The sequence below is a fragment of the Festucalex cinctus genome, chromosome 20, assembly GCF_051991245.1.
Source record: "Festucalex cinctus isolate MCC-2025b chromosome 20, RoL_Fcin_1.0, whole genome shotgun sequence".
NCBI lineage: Eukaryota > Metazoa > Chordata > Actinopteri > Syngnathiformes > Syngnathidae > Festucalex > Festucalex cinctus.
The window spans coordinates 3,658,613-3,680,996 of NC_135430.1; the positions used below are offsets into that span (position 1 = coordinate 3,658,613).

At 38.1% G+C, this 22,384-nt stretch overlaps 1 protein-coding gene across 3 annotated transcripts; it reads left to right on the forward strand.

Annotated features, from left to right (window-relative positions):
* Positions 1-1,454: 1,454 nt before the first annotated feature.
* pdcd6 (programmed cell death 6) lies at positions 1,455-22,379 on the forward strand. Of its 3 annotated transcripts, none has more exons than XM_077509355.1 (6): positions 1,463-1,777; positions 7,380-7,441; positions 18,651-18,695; positions 18,946-19,116; positions 20,534-20,643; positions 20,719-22,379. In XM_077509355.1, exons 1-6 carry the CDS (start codon positions 1,695-1,697, stop codon positions 20,815-20,817), a joined length of 570 nt encoding a protein of 189 aa, XP_077365481.1. In that variant the 5' UTR covers positions 1,463-1,694; the 3' UTR covers positions 20,818-22,379. The 3 variants fall into 3 exon arrangements, with proteins under 3 accessions (XP_077365480.1, XP_077365481.1, XP_077365483.1); XM_077509357.1 differs by having other exon boundaries at positions 1,465-1,777; positions 18,946-19,104; XM_077509354.1 differs by lacking the exons at positions 20,534-20,643; positions 20,719-22,379 and having other exon boundaries at positions 1,455-1,777; positions 18,946-20,519.
* Positions 22,380-22,384: the final 5 nt, after the last annotated feature.

A 22,384-nucleotide genomic window follows, 5' to 3' on the forward strand; every position in this document is an offset into this window, starting at 1 on the left:
TGTTGTCTTCCATGGTGTGCCTCATCTTACAGAAAAAAAAATTAGATAAATAAATAAATAAATAAATAAATAAATAAATAAATTAAATACATTAATTAATTAATATATCTTATTATGGGCGGCACGATGGGTGACTGGTTAGCACGTCACCTCCCAGTTCTGAGGACTCCGGTTCGAGTCCAGGCTTCGGCCATTCCTGGGTGGAGTTTGCATGTTCTCCCCGTGCCCGCGTGGGTCTTCTCCGGGTGCTCCGGTCTCCTCCCACATTGCAAAGACATGCATGGCAGGTTAGTTGGGCGCTCCGAATTGTCCCTAGGTGTGCTTGTGAGTGTGGATGGTTGTTCGTCTCTGTGTGCCCTGCGATTGGCCGGCAACCAGTCCAGGGTGTCCCCCGCCTACTGCCCAGAGCCAGCTGAGATAGGCGCCAGCACCCCCCGCGACCCTTGTGAGGAATAAGCGGTCAAGAAAATGGATGGATGGATGGATATATCTTATTATAAACATATATATTATTGTAAATTCTATTTGGTCCAAAAGGAACTTCCACAATTATAGTGTTTCTATTTTTTTTTAAATTTAGTCTTAATATTTTTAAATGATTAAACATTTTCTTGTTTTGTACAAAAAAATAATCATTTGAATAATCGTGATTTCAATAATTGGATAAATAATCGTGCTTATTATTTTTTCCATAATCAAGCAGCCCTATATAAACATATTGATGTTTTTCGTAAACTCTTAGTCCCCCTGGCATTTAGTTGTTGTTGTGTGTGTATTTTAGATGTTTTATGCTGTTATCACAAATTTGTTCATTATATTGTGTAAGACTACTTTTGTTTTTTTCTATATCCTACTTTAATCTGTTGGCCCGTATACGATCTTTAGTAGTGCTGTCAAAGTTAAAGCATTAAATAATTAATTAATCACAAAATATTATCGAATTAATCATTGTATTACCACAGATTAATCACACTATTAATTTTGACCGCAGATGATCCTTTTTAGCCGACAGTGGATGGTTACATTAAAGGTAGCTGTTGGAGTTTGAGCAATAAACATAGCTACATGCATTAAAAGTAAAGCATTTAATAAATGTTTACATATGCCGTTGGTCATTTTTTCCCATTTTAAATTATGCAAATAATTAATTGATTAGAAAAAGTAGAAAAAGCAGGATGAGCATGTGCAGCGGGCAAAAATGTTGGGGGAAAAAAAAAGCTTTTTTATGTTAGTGATTAATTATGATTAATCAAAATTGTACGATGTGATTAATCTAATTAAAATTTTTAATCGTTTGACAGCTCTACTCTCACTGTTCCTATATATATATATATATATATATATATATATATATATATATATATATATATATATATATATATATATATATATATAGAGAGAGAGAGAGAGAGAGAGAGAGAGACACACACACACACACACACACAGACACACACACGGACACGTCACACCGCCCTTCTGGAAGTGGTGAACGATTGGCCGCGCAAAAAAAAAATAAAAAAATTGGTTGGCCGCGCCCCTAACGCACGAGGCTGGACGGAAACTGCCAGTTAACGTCGAGACCGAGAGTGAAGAGAAGACAAGAGTCGAGGTGGCGGACTGAGTTTCAAGCTACACGCCTGGCCTGGAAGACGTGCTCGTCGGACATACAGTCTCCCGCTTAGCCCTTTTTAAAAATGGCTTATCACAGTCCTTACAGAGCTCCTCCGCATATAAACAACCCTCCGGATCAGAGCTTTCTGTGGAATATCTTTCAGAGGTGAGTACGGAAGAGGCCAGATTGTCTTTGACTCCGACTGTTTTCACTTGGCAGCTCGCGTTGTCTTTTAATTTTGAGCTCAAACTATAGACGCGAGCTCGTTGGGGCTTCCTGGGTGTACGCTACTACGGAATGGTGTGTGGAACATATCACGTCACTCCTAAGGTCACTTCCCCAACGGCTTAGTGACGTCATAGAGCTGCATTGTCTTGGGACAACCATTAAATGAGCTGACAGGGCAGTAATTAATTCGTAGTACAGTTTAGGAAATATTTAGTTCACAGTGTGTTTAATTTATAGGAATGAGCTAAATTTAAAAAAAAAACCGTAATGTGCAAATATCACACAAAACATATGTATCAATTTGCAAGCAGACATTTACTCCATAGTCTTATGTAATACTGCAGATGCACTGCTTTGTTCCTTTGGAATGCTGCAGGCTTTGCAAGGCACACAAATTATTTATGTGGTGCAAACCCCCTTCAGAAAAGCAGCCTGGTATAAACCTTGATTTTTTTATTTTTATTTTGCTCTCTATGTCTGTCTGTGTGCATACATAGGGAGTCATGAAAGTCGCACTTTCATGACAAAGCGCAGTCATCCTCACATGAGTGAGCCGCTTCATCCACTGCCTTTCGGGGGTGAGGATCTCTGGAATTCCCTCAGTCACGTGATGAGAGTCGATGGAGCTTAGTTGGGAGGCCTCTATCACACACACACACAAAATGAGTCACCATGCGGGTGTTTGCGTTTTCGGAAAAAAACATTTATTCTCACATAATGAGTTTTGTTATCTGGAGAGATTGCACGAGTATTTCAAGCTATTTCCAAAACAACCCGACACTTTAGATGAGTGCCACACACAGGAAAAATAGCAGGGATGCCAGGGTGTTTAAAAATTATTATTATTATTATTATTATTATAATTCTTAAATTTAGGTTTATCAAGCACAGCTCTACTCGTTCAATTTTTGCTACATTATGTACCTACATGTGGTGGTAAAATAAGCCAAGGAAGAATGAAAACCAGTATGATTTTCAGTAGATTTCAATTTGGATGTGCCACTGTGCTGAACATAACCAGTTTCAATACGTCCCTCCCATACTTTGTTTACTTACTTTTAGAAGGTTTATTTGGAAAACAGCCGTCATATTCCAACTTGACTGGTTCCTGATAGGAAATGTTGACGAAAGCATGTGAACAGAATACTACGGAGCCCCTAAGTTGACATGGTAGGAAAAAAAACAAAAAACGTTGCGTTCCCTCGCAAAGATTGCGAGGCTCGCAAAGCAACTTTGCGTTCCCGAACGCAATCTTTGCAAGCGAACGCAACATTGTTTTTTTCGTCTACCGTGTCACCTTAGGTACGCCGGAAAAAAAAACAAAAAAAAAAAAAAAAAAAATCCTTAGGTGCGCCGTAAACACTTCCGGGTCATCTTCCATGTGACCAAAAGCGACGAGGACGGAACGTTTGTAAACATGAAACAAAGCAGTGGGAACGTTTTCCCAAAGCGACTAGGATGGAGCACGTATTTTCCCACTGCTTTGTTTACACGTCGCTTTTGGTCACATGGAAGATGACCCGGAAGTATTTACGTCGCACATCAGGTGACATGGTAGGCAAAAAAAAAAAAAAAAAAAAACCTCTCGCAAAGATTGCGTTCCCTCATGGTAGGAAAAAAGATGCGTTACGCAAAGATTGCGTTCCCTCGCAAAACAACTTTACGCAATCTTTGCGAGGCAGCGCAAAGTTTTTTACGAGGGCACGCAATCTTTGCGTAACGCAGTTTTTTTTCCTACCATGTCACCTTAGGGGCTCTGTAGGTTTATTTGGCAAACCGCTTTCATGTAGTCCAACTTGACTGGTTCCTGATAGGAAATGTTGACTAAAGCATATGAACAGAACACCGTGCTTTTGAAAGACAGCTTCTTTTCCAGTGGAACGACCAGATGGTTGTGAGTCATGCTTTCAGGCAAAGAGCTTCTTAATGATGCTTTCCATTTTGGGCACATTGGGAAGAAGGTTGAGTTCGGCTAAAAATGAACCGGACAAAATGGCTAGAGCTCATACAGCACAGTCTCGACTTTGACTTTGCTTGTCACTGTTTGATCAAGGTTGGGTAACGAGCCCCAATCAAGACTTGTCCTCACCTCCATAAAACACTCCTTCATGGAAATGCTCTGAGGGTTTATTTTCCTTTCCAAGGACACCAACGTTTGCTTTATTTGTGTATGGGGGGGTCGCTCCAACTTCTTGTGCACAGATTTTGCCGACATGGTAATACAACCAGACAGAAGTGTCACACCTACTAGTGGAAAGTGCCTGCCAAGTATGCATTGGGCTGGGTTACCTTTTTTATTTATTTATTTATTTATTTATTTATTTATTTATTTTTTAACCGAGAGGTTTCCCCAACTCCTCCCCTATCACCTCTGCTGGAATTCAGAATGTTTTGGGTAAAGCACTATGTTGCTAAGGAACAAGTGAGTCACATTTTGGTCAGGCAGCCTTTCAGAACTCTGAGGCCCAGAAGTTGTGTTGACGTTTTAATCATGTCATGACTCAGGTGATGTTTGGTCATGAGACGGTGGCAGTTTCAACTGTACCAAAGTACACACAACAATTTTTTTTTTTCTGAGTAAGTGGAAAAATCACAAAAATCCATGTCCTTCATTTAGCTTCACAGCAAAGTGTATATTAAAACATTAAGAATGGTACATGTACAGTATATTTTAAACATCTTACTGATAACTAATACAGCTGAGTCTGTTGTTTGGCCAACTCTGTGTTGATCACACATACACACATTTGTGATTGTAAATATTAAATAGGTTTAACATTTACAGTTGTCTGGCTTAAGTTTCACCAATCAGTACTGTCCATGTTGGTGTTGTTTGCAAAGTTTTGCTTTTCAAAAAGTTGTCACTGGAAATCTAATCACCATCTTGAATAGGGATGTAACGATATCCAAACGTTACGATACAATATTATCACGAGATGAAGGTCACTAGGGCTGGGTCTAAAATATCGATATATCGATATTGAATCGATATTCGTTTTCATAGCCCAATATCGATTCATAAAACCATGAATCGATTCTTTCAATACAGTTTTCCTCCCCGTAAATTAATGTGCCAAATAGGGCTCGACCGATTAATCAACCACCGATTATAATTGGCCGATTGTTGGCCTTCAAACATCGGCCAAAACAATCAGCCAATTGAGCTAAATGGCTGATTATTTTCCCCTTAAAACGTTATCGAAGAACGCAGAAGTTTCCGACACTGTGAAAGTACCCTGAATGCACCATTTTGCTTGCATAGCATTAGCGACTAGCAAGTGTGTAGCGTATGTTATTCTGTTGTCCCGAAGCATCCTTTAAGCTGTTTAATGATACTGCAGTTGGAGTTAACTGTAATACTAAATATACAACATTAAGAACTACCGTATTTTCCGCACTATAAGGCGTACCTCATTATAAGGCGCACCTTCAATGTATGGCATATCTCAAAACTTTTTTCCATATATAAGGCGCACCGCACTATAAGACGCACCGTATTATAAGGCGCACCTTCAATGAATGACATATTTTAAAACTTTTTTTCATATATAAGGCGCTACAGTAGAGGCTGGGGTTACGTTATGCATCCATTAGATGGTGCTGCGCTAAAGGGAATGTCAACAAAACAGTCAGGTCAGTCAAACTTTATTAATAGATTACAAACCAGCTTTCTGACAACTCCATTCACTCCCAAAATGAATAAACAGCTGTTTTATTATTTTCTCTGAGGTAAAGTATTAGTATTAGCTAGCGATCCAAGATGGCGGGATCTTCTGCGCATGCCCGTCACCGATCGTGCTGGGTCACCGATAACATCTTGACAGCGAGAGCTGTTGCGGCTCAATATTGATCCATATATAAGGCGCACTGGATTATAAGGCGCATGGTCAGCTTTTGAAAAAAATTGAAGGCTTTTAGGTGCGCCTTATAGTGCGGAAAATACGGTACATCCACTGTATATTTAAATACAAATCACACTTTGTTTTTTGTTTAAAACAAAAACAAAAACACACTTTGTTTTTAAAACATCACAAGCCTAGCGCTAACAGGAAGTTAGCAAATGTAACGGGAAGTTAACATCGATTTCTGGAGTGTTTTTCTTCAAATAACGAATCGAATCGGGCCCTTCTGAATCGAATAGAATCGATTTGGGAAATCTGAATCGATACCCAGCCCAAAAGGTCACGATACGATAATTATCACGATATTGTGAGGAAGTTGGTGATATTTAAAAAAAGGTCACAATATTGTAAAAAAAAAAAAAAAAAAAAGCTCATACTAAAAAAAGCACAAGATTGTGTTATTATTATTATTATTATGTTATGTTGTTAATGCCGGCACGCATTGCGTTCCTCTGCATATTGGCTCGGTTCACACGCATATTACATTCTCCTTCACCTGACAATTAGTGTAGCTTTTAAACGTAGATGGGCCAAAACATACCTAATAAAATTAAATTGCACTAAAAAACGAGCCACCAGAGGGTGCTATAACTGCACAAATGGAAATCAACCTGACTTCTTTTTTTTTTTTTTTTTTTTACAGATCTGTTGCATTTAAATATCGTGAACATGACGACGATATTGTGGCAGTTTTAAGATCACGATATCGCGCTTATCGTTACATCACTTCAATTCAAAAGGTCCACTACAGAGGACAAATTTGAATTGCTGGTAGTCAGGATGTTACATATTCACGGAACATCACTTCTTGTGAAATATCAACAAGGTCATGATTAAAAACTCCACAAACATTAAATTACGCAGAGGCAGTCATTGCACAAATGATTTAGTTTATTATTGTTCCCAAAAGTACATGTTATAATCACTTAAGTGTTACACAAACATTGACATCAGCAAGGATAAGATGAAAATAATCATCATAATCCAATAAATGTAAATATAAATTGTAAATATTCTAAATTGTATTAAAGTGCAATAAGTTAGGTGATTTGTAAATTAACTAGAAGTTGGCTGATTTTTTTTTTTTTTTCTAGCTAGTATTTTTGAATTTGGAAGTGAGAGAAACTAACTGTTGCGTCATGTGTATGTGTTCATATTAAAGCCAAGGACGGTGCCAGTTTCCAGTTCTGTGGTTTGGGTCACACTTTTACTCTTTGTTCTCATTGGTTCCCAAAAAGCCCAAGAAAACACAAAAACCCATTTTTGCGTCATATTTGAAGTGTCGTTTTCCAGAAGAATTTGCTTGGTTTCTATATAGTAGAACCTTGATAGAATTTTGTATTTTGAGGTTACGTGATTCATACAACAATGAGCCTACAGACCACGTAGCTAACATTTTGTTTTTATCACATGATCAGCATGCATGCGTACACACACGTAATTGTCTTCAGGGGTTTGTGTGTGTGTGGAATGTACAAAATGTCTTGTGTGCAGTGCACTGTTGACTGACTTTCATTCATCCTCTCAGGATCTGTTGAAAACGTGTCCACGAGGATAATGTTTCCGTGCCCGAGTGTGAAGTTGTTCATGCAGGTGATATCTAATCTGTGCTCTCCTCTCGTCTCCTATCTCCGCAGGGTCGACAAGGACCGCAGTGGGGTGATATCAGACTCAGAGCTCCAGCAGGCCTTATCCAATGGTACGCACTACGCATACATTCTGACGGTTTCCTTTCCTCCCGTCTTTCTTTTATTTCCTAGTTTCTCTCTACTCTGGGGTGGTCAAATGTCTTTCTTGCTTTGCTATTCTTTACTCATCAAAGTTGCAAACCAATACAGTAGGGGTGTCACGATTCGCCAACTCCACGATTCGATTTAAATTTCGATTTTGGGGTCACGATTCGATTTTTTTTTCGATTTTTTTTTTTTTTTTTTTTTTTTTTTTTTCTCCGCTTCCCCCACTTTATAACACAGAGGCATATGCTTCTGTAGGCTAAGGCTAGTCTATGATCATTGGTTCTATTCATTGTACAGTAAATCTTATTTCAAAAGATCGGCTACATATAGGTGATGCAATTTCCATATTATTTTTGTGTAAATTTATGTAATATATGATAATTGACATTAGGCAGGAATGATCAAATTCAAATAATTTATTTACAATATAAAGTTAACCGTCTTGTTCTTACTGAAGTGTAAAATAAAAAATAAAAAAACAAAAAGTCACAGTGGGTGCCTGCCATCTATTGACTGTTTTTGGTTACAACAGTGTGCTGTGCGTTCCTCTTAAAATAATGTGCAATGTGCAACAACAACAAAAAATATATTGTATCCAAAGTCATGGAACAAATACAGCCTGAACAAACTATATCCCAACATTTACAGTTGCTGGGCATACTGTAGCGTGGTTCAAGTACACTAATTAAATGTTTGAATCCAGCGTTTTCCAAGGCTGCAGGTCTGCTGCTATAAATAGACCTATGGATCTGGCGTTTCGCGCGAGCTGAAGTGTGTGGAAGTTTCACTGTAAATGAGGATGAAATAGTTGGTTGGACCGTTGTTTTCCCACTTCTAGTTGAATTTGATAAATCTAAATCTTTGTGATGCCTGCGTAAATGTCCCGTCATGTTTGTCGTGTTTCCCGTTGTTACGGCTGGCGGCTCGGGCCCGCCGCCGGCTCCGCTCCCCTAGTATGTATGTGTGTGTTTGTGTCGGCTGGTGCCCGTATAATGGTACTTCAGTTTGAATGCGCCAGCGCGACACTCTGATTGGAGGACTGTGCCAGCGCGACACTCCGATTGGACGACTGTGCCAGCGCGACACTCCGATTGGACGACTGTGCCAGCGCGACGCTATTGTGTATCCGTGTATTATACCCCTATTGGTTATTGTTGTTTCTCCTCCGTTCTGTCAGTTCTGTCAAATGCGGTTATTATTTGTTCACCTTCCACTTTCACTCCCTTGTCAAACCCCTGCCTGAAATTTCAATTAAAACTACTCAGATGTTAAAGTCGACCCGTGTTTATCTACTCTATATTTTCTGTTATTGTGTTACTTCCCTTCCCCTTGACGAGCCGGGCGTAACACCGTGGCCGAGTACAGTACGCGCACATAGCATATCTTGCAACTGTGGTCTTTTTATCGACAACGTGAACGTTGTCGACATAACTCACCGGGAACGCAAAATGTTTCCAAACTGGTGACGAGAGAAGCGGGAGCGGCTTGAAGCACCATTGCTGTGTCTGTCCGCGCTTGCCATCATGACTGCAGGAGAAGTCAGCTAACAAGTGCCGTTAGCTAGTAGCTGAATGGCTGCGTCTCATTTGCTTTCCTGGGAGGTGGCGGTGGCGGCGGTGGCGGCGGGCGCGGGGGGGGGGGGGGGGGGCATCGAATCGTGTGTCCTCTCTTCTATTTCGATGCTCGAAATCGTGACGTAATTTCGATCGATTTCGATAAAAAATCGAAATCGTGACACCCTTACAATACAGTGGCAGCCGATTTCGAGCATTTTAACTCATCTTTCTCGGCAAACAGAATATTGTGTGCTTTTACTACATATACAATTTGGGTACCAAACGAAAGATTACATTCCATTCTTTCCTTTGAAAAACAAAATATGTTTCTACTATCTACCTTATTCTGTTCTTTAGTAATCATCACTTCAAAACAGGTAATTTGAGTGACATTAAAGCTACTCTATGTAGGATTTCCCCCAAAAATATCTTAACAATAGCCTTTTTATTTGACCATTTATGACTGAAACATATTCTAATTAGTAGATCTACATCTTAGCTGTTCACAATGGGTACTCCTACAAGCCTCTGGCCAATATTATTTCGGAAGCGTCCGGTCCGAATCCTTCGAATTTCCCGCCCTCTGTCTGCAGGATGTGACGTCATTCGCGTCATCGTCAGTTGTTTCCTGTCGCGCGAAGACGGAACTAGTACAGATTTTCGCTGCCCCAGACACCCGCTGTTACTCTGCGGAAGGCTGCGTAAAAAAAAATGAAAACAATGTCAAGTGCCACGAAAAAAAAAAAAAATCTAAACTTGATAGTGACCGGCGCCGAGAACGAGAGTGAACATTGGTTTGACATTTCAGCGGTGGAGAGCGTTGAGATCGGACTTGGATTAGAAAAGTGATTCACAGCTGGCTTTCTTTCTATTCCAAAAGGTAAGAAGCGAGTATCTTGACATTTAGAAGAAAATGTGTTGTTTTCAAATAGCAGTAACCTCAAGATCGATCACTTCTCGGTCGTAACTATTGGGGTGAAAGTGAGATGGACGGCAACATTTAGCGTGAAAGGGGCGGCAAAGTTGAATGTAATAGAACAGAATGACTTTATGAAGAATCAGGCTAAATGTTGCCTTATTTTCCTCCGTGAAAACAGCCTATTGTAGCTACATTATGCTAACGGAATGTGAACGGTACTACTGAATGGCGATAACATTCACGGCCATATCACACTAAGTAGTGAATGGGTCTATATGTTTTTCACAATCGTCAATTTCCATAAATGACAGCCCACCTTTCGGCTAATGCACAATGACGCTAGCCTGGGGACGACATACACTAATAATGACTAGAATCAGGTTGACGTCCGTCGAGCGGGGTGACTACAATATGTAACTGCATATTAACATCGGAATGAGGTCCAATTAATTGACGTAATTTGCACATCGTTTTGGAGTACAACACAGGACTGGACTTCGACCGACTAATGCAATATGATCTGCACGTTCCGTGGACATCAATTGTTTAGTGGGGATCGAGAGTCTCATTCCGTGAAGTGGCCAGCTTTGTATAACATTATAAAACTTCTTACCTCTGAAAACATAGTTTCATTGGATATGAAGAGCCCAGTCTTCAGTATTGAGGTCGTGCACGTACGATTGCGCGCAGCATGTACGAGCATGCAGTTTGTTTTCGGCCACAGGTGGCAGTAGAGATTTGAAATTTTAAGTCTTACATATAGCTGCTTTAAGCGAAAATTCAAGATAAGGAGAAAACAAGCTTTTTGTAAAAAGATGACTTTCACACTAATATGTTTTGTTTAGTGATGCTGTGTGAATTAGATTTAATGTCACAAAGGCTTTGATGATTCTCATCATCATTGAAAACATTCGATTTCATCAGGTTTCTGTCATGTATCGCTGTAATTCCATACACTGGCAGGCCATTGAAAAGAGATGCAATGCTGCCACCTGCTGGCCATAGTTAGTTGGTGTTTTTGATTCCACAACCCATTGACCAGGCAGCGCTGCACTTAGATGTTGCACTTCACATTGATTTAAAAAAAAAAACAAAAAAAAACGTAGTTGACATCATTTGAAGTTTATGGCAGCATACATCTTGATTTTAGTGATCGTTATTAAACGTTTTTGGCTGCCAAAGAGTTAATAATAATAATAATAATAATAATAATAATAATAAAAAAAACAGCTCGTGATGAAGATCAGTCAAGTGTTTTCCAAATATTTTTGGATGCCAACACTATCACTGTACTGTATCACAATAGCATTGGTTATTTTTCGTATGTGTGATATGTGCAGCCACATAAGGCGCCATTCTTAGCAGAGCCAACTAAGGGGTTCTTCTACGGGGTGCCATTTGAGGTGGTACAGTTGAGAACCAAAAACAGAACAATCACTACTAAACTGTTTTTGACAAGTAGCAGAAACTATTTTCTGTTCACAGTTGCAATTCCGAAGCACGTCTTACCGAATTGTGGGAAAACAAAAATGTGAGGAATTGGAACAAATTTCTTCAAAAATTGAAATTTGAAAGTTTTGATGCATTATTATTTGAGCTTTTAAAGAAAAACACTTTTTCTTTATTGTTTAAGGATTTTTTTGCAACTTTTACAAATGCATATTGAATTTTTATGCATAGCAAAAATGACCAAGTACTATTTTAAATTAAAATTGATTTATTTTGCAATTAAAATTGAGTACTGTATGTTTAGATTAATATTTATGTTCAAAAACGTCTGTTCATTAAATGTTGATCTTGTTGGGGCCACGCCCAAAGTTCTTTGAGTTTGACACACCTGCGTGTTCTCATCTGTTCCGGTTCAGTTTGCTTCTGTGGGGTGTGTGCAATTAAAATACTTGATCATTGTTTTGCACCTAAAGATAGGAGGCCCAGGTGGTTGCTAATGTTATGGTTTAAAATGCTTTATTATTCTTTTCCCCACGTTACAACAAATGTTTTTAATTGCTATTAATAAAGGAAGTTTTTGAGTATGTATGTATGTACACGTATTCCCAAATAATTCATAACACAGTCAAATTTTCAGTTGAAGCTAAATTTATCAGTTGAATGAGTAGCATTCAGCTATAAATGACACGAGGGAGTGGCAAAAGTAAACAGCAGAATTTTGTGTTAAGGGATCCATTCATCCATTTTCCATAGCACTCGTCCTTGTTAGCTTCTCAGGCAAGCAACTGTCTTTCTTCCTGGACTGGTCGCCAGCCAATCACAGGCCACATAACCATTCACACATAATGCTACATGCTAACCAAGCTGTGCATTAATGTTATCAATGAAAGAGAAATTGCCCACACTTTATCTAGTTACATTTTATTATACTCTTACGTTAGAATGCTGGAAAGTCAAGTCAGATAAAATATTTTTTTTTTTTTTTTTTTTTTTTTTTTTTTTTAAAGCACAGTATACCGTATGTATTAATTCATTTAATAACTTCAGTGTGAAAAGCACCTTGCAAACAAATTAGTAGGGATGAAGAAATGCTGAAATTTTGGTCTTGACCTTGCGACAAGTCATCTTTTCCTCCAAAACTAGCTGAGTTTAACTCATTTGCTCCCAAAAGCGTATAAATACGTTCTATTTTAAATCTTTTAAGTGTCCCAAGGACGTATTTATAATTTTTTTTATTTATGTTTTTTTGTTTTGTTTTTTTATGCTAGTGCACACAGAAGGCTTTGATGCCCCCTCTCCACTGCAGAGAACGGTTGAAGTTATTACAGTTATTACAAAAACGTCCAGCATGTGGCAACAGAGTATAAGAGATCAACCAGGGCCATGATTAAAACAAGTTGATTTACCCGCAATTCTAAGCAGATTTGTGAATAATGAAGAAACTTAGATATATTCTAATGCTAATTGCTCCAAAATGGAAACTCATAGAAATAGACCCCCCCCATCTTTCCTTTGGTAGGTTCCATGTTTTTATAGCAATAGAATACAATATTCTGTAGGCCTTGCAAAATCAGTCAAAATGCAGTAAAACACCGGGAGTGAAGGGGTTACTTCAATGAAAATGGCTGCGAGTGAAATTAACACATTTGCTCCCGAAAATTAAAAAAAAGTTCTATTTTAAATATTGCCATGGTCCCAAAAACGTTTTTATGTGGCTTTTATGTTTTTCTTATGTTAGTGCATACAGACGGCTTTGATGCAACCTCTGACCCGAAGAAGTTGCTTAAAGCAATGTTAGTTATTACAAAAACGGCCATCAGGTGGCAGCAGAGTATAAGAGAACAGTCAGGCCATGTTGCAACAAGCTCTTTTTGACAGTGTTTTCACCAGGAACGTGAATATTGATGAAACGTAGCTATATTCAAATGCTAACTGCTTCAAAACAGAAACTGATACAAATATACTTTTTTTTTTTTTTCCTGATGAAAGAAGAGACTCTAATCTTTCTTTTAGTTCCATGTTTTTATAGCAATAGAACACAATATTCTGTGGGTCTTTCAAAATCAGTCCAAATCCAGTAAAACACCCGGGAGAAAATGTTGCTTAAGTGAAAATGGCTGGGAGTGAATGTGCATTATCAGGCTGTGCATTGGACCTTGCTCTGCATGTTGATTAGTTTATGTGTGTGTCTGTCCAACGCATGTGTAAGGATGTTATGTGTGCAATTCTTATTTGCAATGATTTATTATTTTATTACTTTATTTTACTTGTCGTACTTGGGTACACCCACTTTATGAAGGGGTATTAAGGCTACGCTGACAAGAAAGGGAATGAAACATTTCATTATGACAAGTCAGTCAGAATCTGGAAGTATTATTATTTTAAAAAGCCATACTTGCAAGAGAATGAAGTTGTAATACCACAATAATCTGTATTGTTATATATAGCCAATCTCACTCATAGTTGTAGGGCTGCTCAATTATGGAAAAAAAATAATAATCACGATTATTTTGGCAATAATTGAAATCATTTATTTTTTGGCACAATACAAGAAAATGTTTAAGCATTTAAAAAAGATAGAAACCCTATAATTATGTAAGTTCCTTTTGGACCAAACAGAATATATAATAATATATATTTATAATAATAATAATAATAATATATTTTTTTCTTTATGTTGGCAAAAACTTGCACTGTGCAGTAGGACGATCATTTATTTTTTGGTACATAACAAGAAAACACATTTACACATTTAAAAATATTAAGACCAATTAAAAATAAATAAATAAATAAACACTGTAATTATGTTAGTTTATTTTGGACCAAAGTCACCAAACAGAATTTATAATAATATATATTTCTAATAATATATATTTATTTATTTATATTCGTAAAAACTTGAAATTGGAGTGCAGCATGTGCTGTAAGACGTTCATTTATATTTTTTTGTACAAAACAAGTAAATCTTTAAAAGTAAAAATGACAAATATTAAGACAAAATTCTTTGAAACACTAATTACGCAAGATCCTTTTGTATGAAGCAAAATTTATTAAATTATTCTAAAATGCTAAGGAGGTGCTAATGTATACATTTAAACAACTGAAAATTGGGTATTAATAATTTTTTTTACGATTAATGCTGATTTTGTAATTGTGGAGTGTCATAATTGAAATTAATTGCACAGCCCTACACAGTAAAGTTCTATTTTGACAAAGTTGTAATATTACAATAAAATAGTTAAGCTATGACGTGAGAATGAAGGCAATTTATCATAAGACGTTTGTGGTTTTTGTGATAATAAAGAGCATTTCTGTAGCATTATTGACTGTCAACTACTGCATGTTGTGATGATGAATTTAAAATTCAATTGTAACTTCACCATGATCATCACACGACAGTCAATGTCATTGTGCAAACGTTTGACCTCTAAAAACAGTCATTTGTGGGGGTTTTGTGATTACAGTTCAACAGTACTGTGTTAGGTGTTTCTAATATTTCGGTTATCTTATTCTGTCCATGAAAGGAGTAAAACAGTATAACAAATGTCTTTAGTAATTTGTCTTTTGTAGCTAATGCTTTGTGCTGTGTGTACGCTTGCCATCTTGGCAGATTTCCCAGCCTTGCCGTATGCCACTTGATTAGATTCACTGTGATGTGAAGCATAGTCGGTGAGGCCGAACGCACAATTGCGCTCTGTCCTGCCATCCGTCTCTCTGTCTGCTCTTGGTTGTCTGCTGTGACCTTTTCCTTTTGCTATTAACTCCTCGTTTTAACTACGCCTGATGCCTCGGGAAACTTGGCAGAGGGGCGCCATGCTTCTTCTTTTATGCTCACGCTGCTTCTGCATTAAAGCTTTCCTTTTTTATGCATGTGCTTTTTTTGCGGCGCGCTAACTTCAGAGATGAGTTTTTTCTATCTCCGGGTTATTTCAATCGTCCTGACCCACTTTGTGTCTTGTCAAGTAGTTTGTCGCCTGAGGGAATGTGCCATTTCTTAATACAAGCGGATGACATGATTTGTAGTTGTCTGTAATTGTTTTGCGTGTATGCACTTCCAGGACATTAGAGCTCATCTTCTTTTTACAGTTTTGCTCGGCAGGACTATAGACATCACACGGCCAAGCTTGCCTGCTCCACCACTCACCTGCACTCCCAGTTTTATGCTCCTCCTTGAGTTATTTATTTGGCGCTATAGTGGAATTGCTGACATGCAGCAGAGAGCTGTGCTGTAGCAGCCGCTTGTTGTCAACTACTTGACTATATACACGTTTACAGCTCAGGATAGTCAGTAAGGCGTTTGGTACATTACTATGGAGAAGTCATTGTACAAACACATTCAGCAGGACTGCACAGAACATGTGGCACACTGGTCAAGGCCATTTTAGTGAGGACTCTATTATGAATCGTATAGACATTACAAATCATGATTAGAAGGACCAATGTGATGATGTTTCTCTAAATTATCCAAATTTTGCTAAACGAAATGTAACCTCTTCGAAAGATACCAGATACATGCAATTAATAAGTGGTTAAAAAAATGGACGGAAAGATGTTTTCTTTTAAATAAAAATTAATAATAATAATAATGATGATAATAATAATAATAATAATAATAATAATAATAATAATAATATTTTTGAACTCTGCAAACACTGTGAATACAAATGAATATATCACATGTAAGAGCTATCCCATGAAATTGCCTTAAAATGAATGAGGAAAGTAATACAGTATTTTCAATGGGGTGGGATGCTATTAAAAAAAAACATGTAATTAATTCATTATAAAGGCAGTAATGAATGGATTTTAATCACATTTTTTTTGACAGGATTAGCAATTTTTTAATTCAAATAGATTGCAGCATAAATCTCAAACAATAAATTCAAGAAGAATATCCTTCGTCATGTCTTAGCTTTCTGTTTCAATCTCTTGGGTTGGTTTTGACCTGTGTCTTAAATCTGCCATATAATACCCTAAAAACAAATATTTATCATCCAATTTGTTACTTACCGTAAAAGATTGGTTTGAATATTTTTGTTTATTTTTGCTGTATAGTAGCAGCTATGGTATGGAGGACCTAAACTGCCAAAATTCAAAATAAATAAATGACCAAATAAATAAATAAATGTCGACAAGTGAAAATAAAAATGAATCTAAAAAAACAAAATTAAAAAATTATATCTAAAAAAATAAATATAAATGGAAATAAATCTGTTTTTATTTTCACTTTTAGTCATTTATTTATTTAGGCATTTATTTATTTATTTAGACATTCACTTATTTTGTCATTTATTTATCTATTTAGCCATTTATTTAGACATTTATTTAGTCATTTATTTATTTTATCATTTATTTACTTAGACATTTATTTAGTCATTTATTTATTTATTTATTTATTTATTTATTTATTTAGACATTTATTTATTTCGTAATTTATTTAGTTATTTATTTAGCCATTTATTTAGAGATTTATTTAGACATTTATTTATTTCGGCACTTATTTAGCTATTTATTTAGACATTTATTTAGACATTTATTTTGTCATTTATTTATTTATTTGTTTCGTCATTTATTTACTTTGACATTTATTTTGTCATTTATTTATTTTGAATTTTGTCAGTTTTGGGCCGTATTCCCAAGTCGAAATGTTATACAAATGAGGGGGCGGTCCTAAGCGTGTGTTGGGTTGGACTCCGCCATTGCAAACTGCCTGTCATTGGTCGAATGAGCAGCTCGGCGAACAAGGAAGTCTCGCCGGCTTGAAATGGAGAACTCCAGCAATGGACGACGATCGTGTCCACTGTCACTTCAACTTGCGACTTGAGTTGCTAGACAACAAGTGAGAGCAGACAGTGGATCGTCGTCCATTGCTGGAGCTCTCCATTGCAAGCTGGCAAGACTTCCTTGTTCGCCGAGCTGCTCACTCGACTAATGACAGGCAGTTTGCAATGGTGGAGTCCAACTCAAGACACGCTTAGGACCACCCTCATTTGAATAATATTTCGACTTGGTTGTATGGCACAAAACTGCTAAAATTCAAATTAAATACATCACTAAATAAATAAATAAATGACAAAAAGTGAAAATAAAAACTGATTTATTTCCATTTATATTTATTTATTTGGATATAATTTTTGAATTAGATTTTTTTTATAGTTATTTTTCTTTTCGCTTTTAGTCATTTATTTATTTATTTAGTAGACCTGGGAAGAGACATGCCCGCAGTCAATGCATTTGTACGAGTAACTTACTGAGTACCATGCCAGCCATTACGTACACGTTGGTTTACATATAAATGCATGTGGGTGTGCCCACATTCTGCGGTTGCATCATCCTGTTTTTCTCTGCAGCCAAACACGCGCACACGTACGTACACCATGCTCTCCAACGCACCCCGTCACAGAGCGCCTCATGTGGAGCACATAGAGTGTGCGGTCACGCTCAGTTTTTCCCCAAGCTAGAAAAGTGTGTCATTGGAAACATCAACATGACCGATTGCTCAGCGTATGGCCCTTTTGCCTCCAAACCAAAACACTCGGGATGGGCGAGTACCAATTATTTGAAGGTATCCATACTCGTGACAGAGGCAGATATGACAATTTTTATGATCAGAAATGAGAAATTAGAAGAACAGAATTGTGCCATTAATTTTGTGCAATGGTAAGTAGTGCTGGGTCTAAAATATCGATATATCGATACTGATATTCCTTTTCATAGCCCAATATCGATTCATAAAACCATGAATCGATACTTGTAATTAGTGTTGTTACCAATGGCAGGACAGCTTTTTCATGTTGAGAAAAAAAAACCTTAGGTATCGGTATGGTATCGGTATCGGCCAATACTGCAAAGCTGGGTATCGTATCGGGGGCCAAAAAACGGTATCGGAACAACACTACTTTTAAAACAGTTTTCCCCCCGTAAATTAATGTGCCAAATAGGGCAGGACCGATTAATCGGCCGCTGATTATAATTGGCTGATTATTTAAATATTTAAATACAAAACACGCTTTGGAAGTTAGCAAATGCTAACAGGACGTTAGCATTGACTTTGGGAGTGTTATTCCTTAAAATAACGAATCGAATCGGGCCCTTCTGAATCGAATCGATTTTGGAAATGTGAATCGATACCCAGCCCTAATGGTAAGGAAAATGTTATGTAGGGCTGTCTTTAAAACGATCTGTTCTGGTAATTATAACTGACAAACTAATAAAAATGGCATTTATTCATCTCCTTTTGTTTCTCAGGCACATGGACACCGTTCAACCCTGTGACTGTGCGCTCCATAATATGTGAGTAACCGCCCACCCTCTCTCTACACAACAGGCTGTTGTACTCTTGTCTGTGTCTGTGTTTGTGTTTGTTCGCCATGACAACTGGAGAAACGTATTACTATTTCAGCACTGGCCAATTGCAAAAGCAGACTCCAAAATATGGGGATAATCCATTCACAGCCCTCCCATGCTAATGAATGAATTCATTCACAGACAACTGTGTCAAAACCTTACCCTGTCCTAAAGTCCTGCCCTCACTGTCCTTCAGCCATGTTCGACAGAGAAAAAAAGAGCGGGGTGAACTTCAACGAGTTTGCAGGCGTGTGGAAATACATCACAGACTGGCAGAACATCTTCAGAACCTACGACAGGGACAACTCGGGCTTCATCGACAAGAGCGAGCTCAGACAGGCACTGACCGGGTTTGGTGAGCAGCAAAGTATGCGTTGGTATTTTGGTTTTGGTTTGTATGGTGGTGGGCTCCGCTGCTTCTGCATGCATTGTTTGCTCTCTGTTCCATTTGCCCTCAATAAGCTGGAAAAAAAGCCTTTTGTTTACTCTGCCTCTTCTGCATGGAACACGTTGCAAAAGGACTGGAAACTAACTGAACTTGTTTCTTTGAACGATTTTAGATCCAGATTAAGAGCACTTGAGACGGCCTCATTGATTTGTAACTCTTTTATGTAATTTGTATGTGATTGTAAGTGAACCTTTTATTTGTAACTAATGTAAACTGTTTTGCTGCCTCTTGGCCAGGACTCCCTTGAAAAAGAGATTTTTAATCTCAATGGGACTATCCTGGTTCAATAAAGGTAAAAAAAAAAAAAAATGTCAGTAACTTGTAGCACCTTTCGGTAGTTGGGTGGTTGTATTTACTCACATTGTAAGAATCTTGGACTGACAATTCCTTTTTTTTGTTGATACTACTCATAACATAGGTGGTCGAGTGGTTAGCACGTCCGCCCCCCAGTTCTGAGGACTCGGGTTCGAGTACAGGCTCCGGCCTTCCTGGGTGGAGTTTGCATGTTCTCCCCGTGCCCGCATGGGTCTTCTCCGGGTGCTCCGGTCTCCTCCCACATTGCAAAGACATGCATGGCAGGTTAATTGGGTGCTCCAAAATTGTCCCTAGGTGTGCTTTTGAGTGCGGATGCTTGTTTGTCTCTGTGTGCCCTGCGATTGGTTGGCAACCAGTCCAGGGTGTCCCCCGCCTACTCACCAGAGCCAGCTGAGATAGGCTGCAGCACCCCCCACGACCCTTGTGAGGAATAAGTGGTCAAGAAAATGGATGGATGGGTGTTTGCAGTCAATGGCCCACATTTGTGGGAGTATTTTCTAGTGTAGTATGCCAAAGAAAATCTTAATTCTGACAGGAAACTAAAGGTGTTCTTACAAACCTGTTGTGGTTCACTCATTTATGCTGACCACTGTAACTATAAGAAAATCAAATGACAAAAGGTCACAAAAAGTTATTTTCCAAAAAAACACCTTCTATTACCGGTACTTGCTCCTCGTTGGTAACTAGGAACTGTCACACATCGATGCAGCTTGCCAGACAATTTAATTTGATCCAGCCTGCCATGCAGTAGAATTTTTTTTTTTATGGATAGGCTTGTCTGAGCCGGAATGTGGAACTGACGACATGTGTAAGCTTGCCATGTTTTACATGAACACATTTTGTCCATTTGAAAGGCAAACCAGTGTGCCCAATTTCAGTTACTGCTCAGAGATTGGGTGCAAAAGTATAGTTCATGCAAAACTACTCGGGTCCAAAGGCAAAACAAGATTTGATAATCCCAGAAGGGTCATGGTGTACGTCTCATGACACCCATCAAGGTAACTTTTTTTGCCATTCACAGGTTATCGTCTTTCAGATCAGTTCTATGGTACGCTGATCGAAAAGTTTGATCGACAGAGGAAGGGGCAGGTGGCCTTCGATGACTTCATCCAATGTTGTATTGTACTTCAGGTAGCGTCATTACAAAAACAATGCCCGTTTTTCCAAATCTCTTGCATGAATAACCTTCCTCTCTTTCGTCCACAGAGGTTGACTGATGTTTTCAGGAGGTACGACACAGACCAGGATGGCTGGATCCAGGTGTCATATGAACAGTATCTATCCATGGTCTTCAATATAGTATAATGGCACACGGGGGCAGCCGAGAGGAGCACAACTGACTGAACTGTGCCAAAAAAGCTACCGGCACTTCCTGGATGTCCACCACAGTGGACACTAAAAAAAAAAATATATATATATATATATATATATATATATATATATTTTTTTTTTCTTTCAAAACCTCAATGACCTATGTTGGTGTTGCTCAAACAAATTTATAGCATTGGTGTAAATGAGATTATGTCTATTGGGCATTCCAGATTAAGGATTAGAGTGGTGCTTTGAGATACGAGCCACCCGATTTGCAAGTTTTTCGATGCATGAGATGCATAATTTGGCCATTTTTTTGTTTTGTTTTGACTTGCAAACTCAAACGAGATATGAGCGCTTTACAATCTCAAGTGACTTCACGATTCAAACTGTTCAATGACGTACCAGTTGTAAATCAGCCAATCAGATGCCTAAAAAATGCTCCACAAATTTAATGCCGAATTAGCATCTATGTTGCAGTGCTTTAACTGTTTAAAGGAACAGTTCGGATTTTTTTACATGAATCTCTATTTCATCCTCACCTCCAGTGTGTGCGATCATCACTGACTTACCCCTGACAGCGTTCTGTGACACAAGTTCTGGTCCGGTTTTGGTCGAGAGGACAGTAGTCGGGCAGGTTGACTTGGGTCACGGAAATAAAGTGTTTATCTTCTAAAAACAATTAGTGTTCAAAAGAATGATGCATTTGCATCACTAAACTTCTTTCTGAAAAAAAGTCAGATGCCATTACCGCCGGGCCCTATTTTTCTGTCCGTTCGTATCACTGTGCGTCGCCCTGTAGACAGCTAATCGATGCGCTGCAGACAGCTGATCCTCCCGCCTGTAGATTAGCGCGCGTCTACCAGCTGTATGCAGGCCGCATACAGGGTTGAGATGTTATGAATCCCACTGGAGTTCTTGGCAGGACAAGCCTTGGTGCAATATGATTGGCTGCTGTGGGATTCATAATAACGCTTCAATGAATACGTATGTCTTTCTTTCTGTCTTATACTACCACTAAGTGGCCAAGACAGTCGCACTAGTTAGCTATTACTATATTTCAGCGGGGAAAGATCTGCCTGTTTTTTTTTTTTTTTTTTGTTAAGTTATCTCGTATCTCAAGGGACCACGGTATAACTGCTGACACAATGTCTTTCTTTTTTTTTTTGTCGGGCTGTCTGTTATTGTCATTTTAATGTCTTAACTTTTATTAATATAATTATAATGAAAATGCATCATTATTATGATATGTCATCGCATGCTTTTTAGGGAATTGGAACCCTCAAGGTGTAGCATGCTCTTTCACTTTCTCTCAACTTCTGTTTAAAGCCATGTTTACAAATACTGTGAAAGCAGTTATGCTTTAAAAATGTAAATGCCAGCTTACATGCCATATTTGTACAAATTAATTTTTTAAACATCAAAACCTTATTGGAAGAGAGGGTGTGCGTAATGCTATAGGAATTGCTTATTTTTTGTGCATGATGCCTTAAAGACGTTTAAAAGAACGACATCATAAAGTGAATTCTTTTATTAAAAAAAAAAAAAGAGGAAAATATGT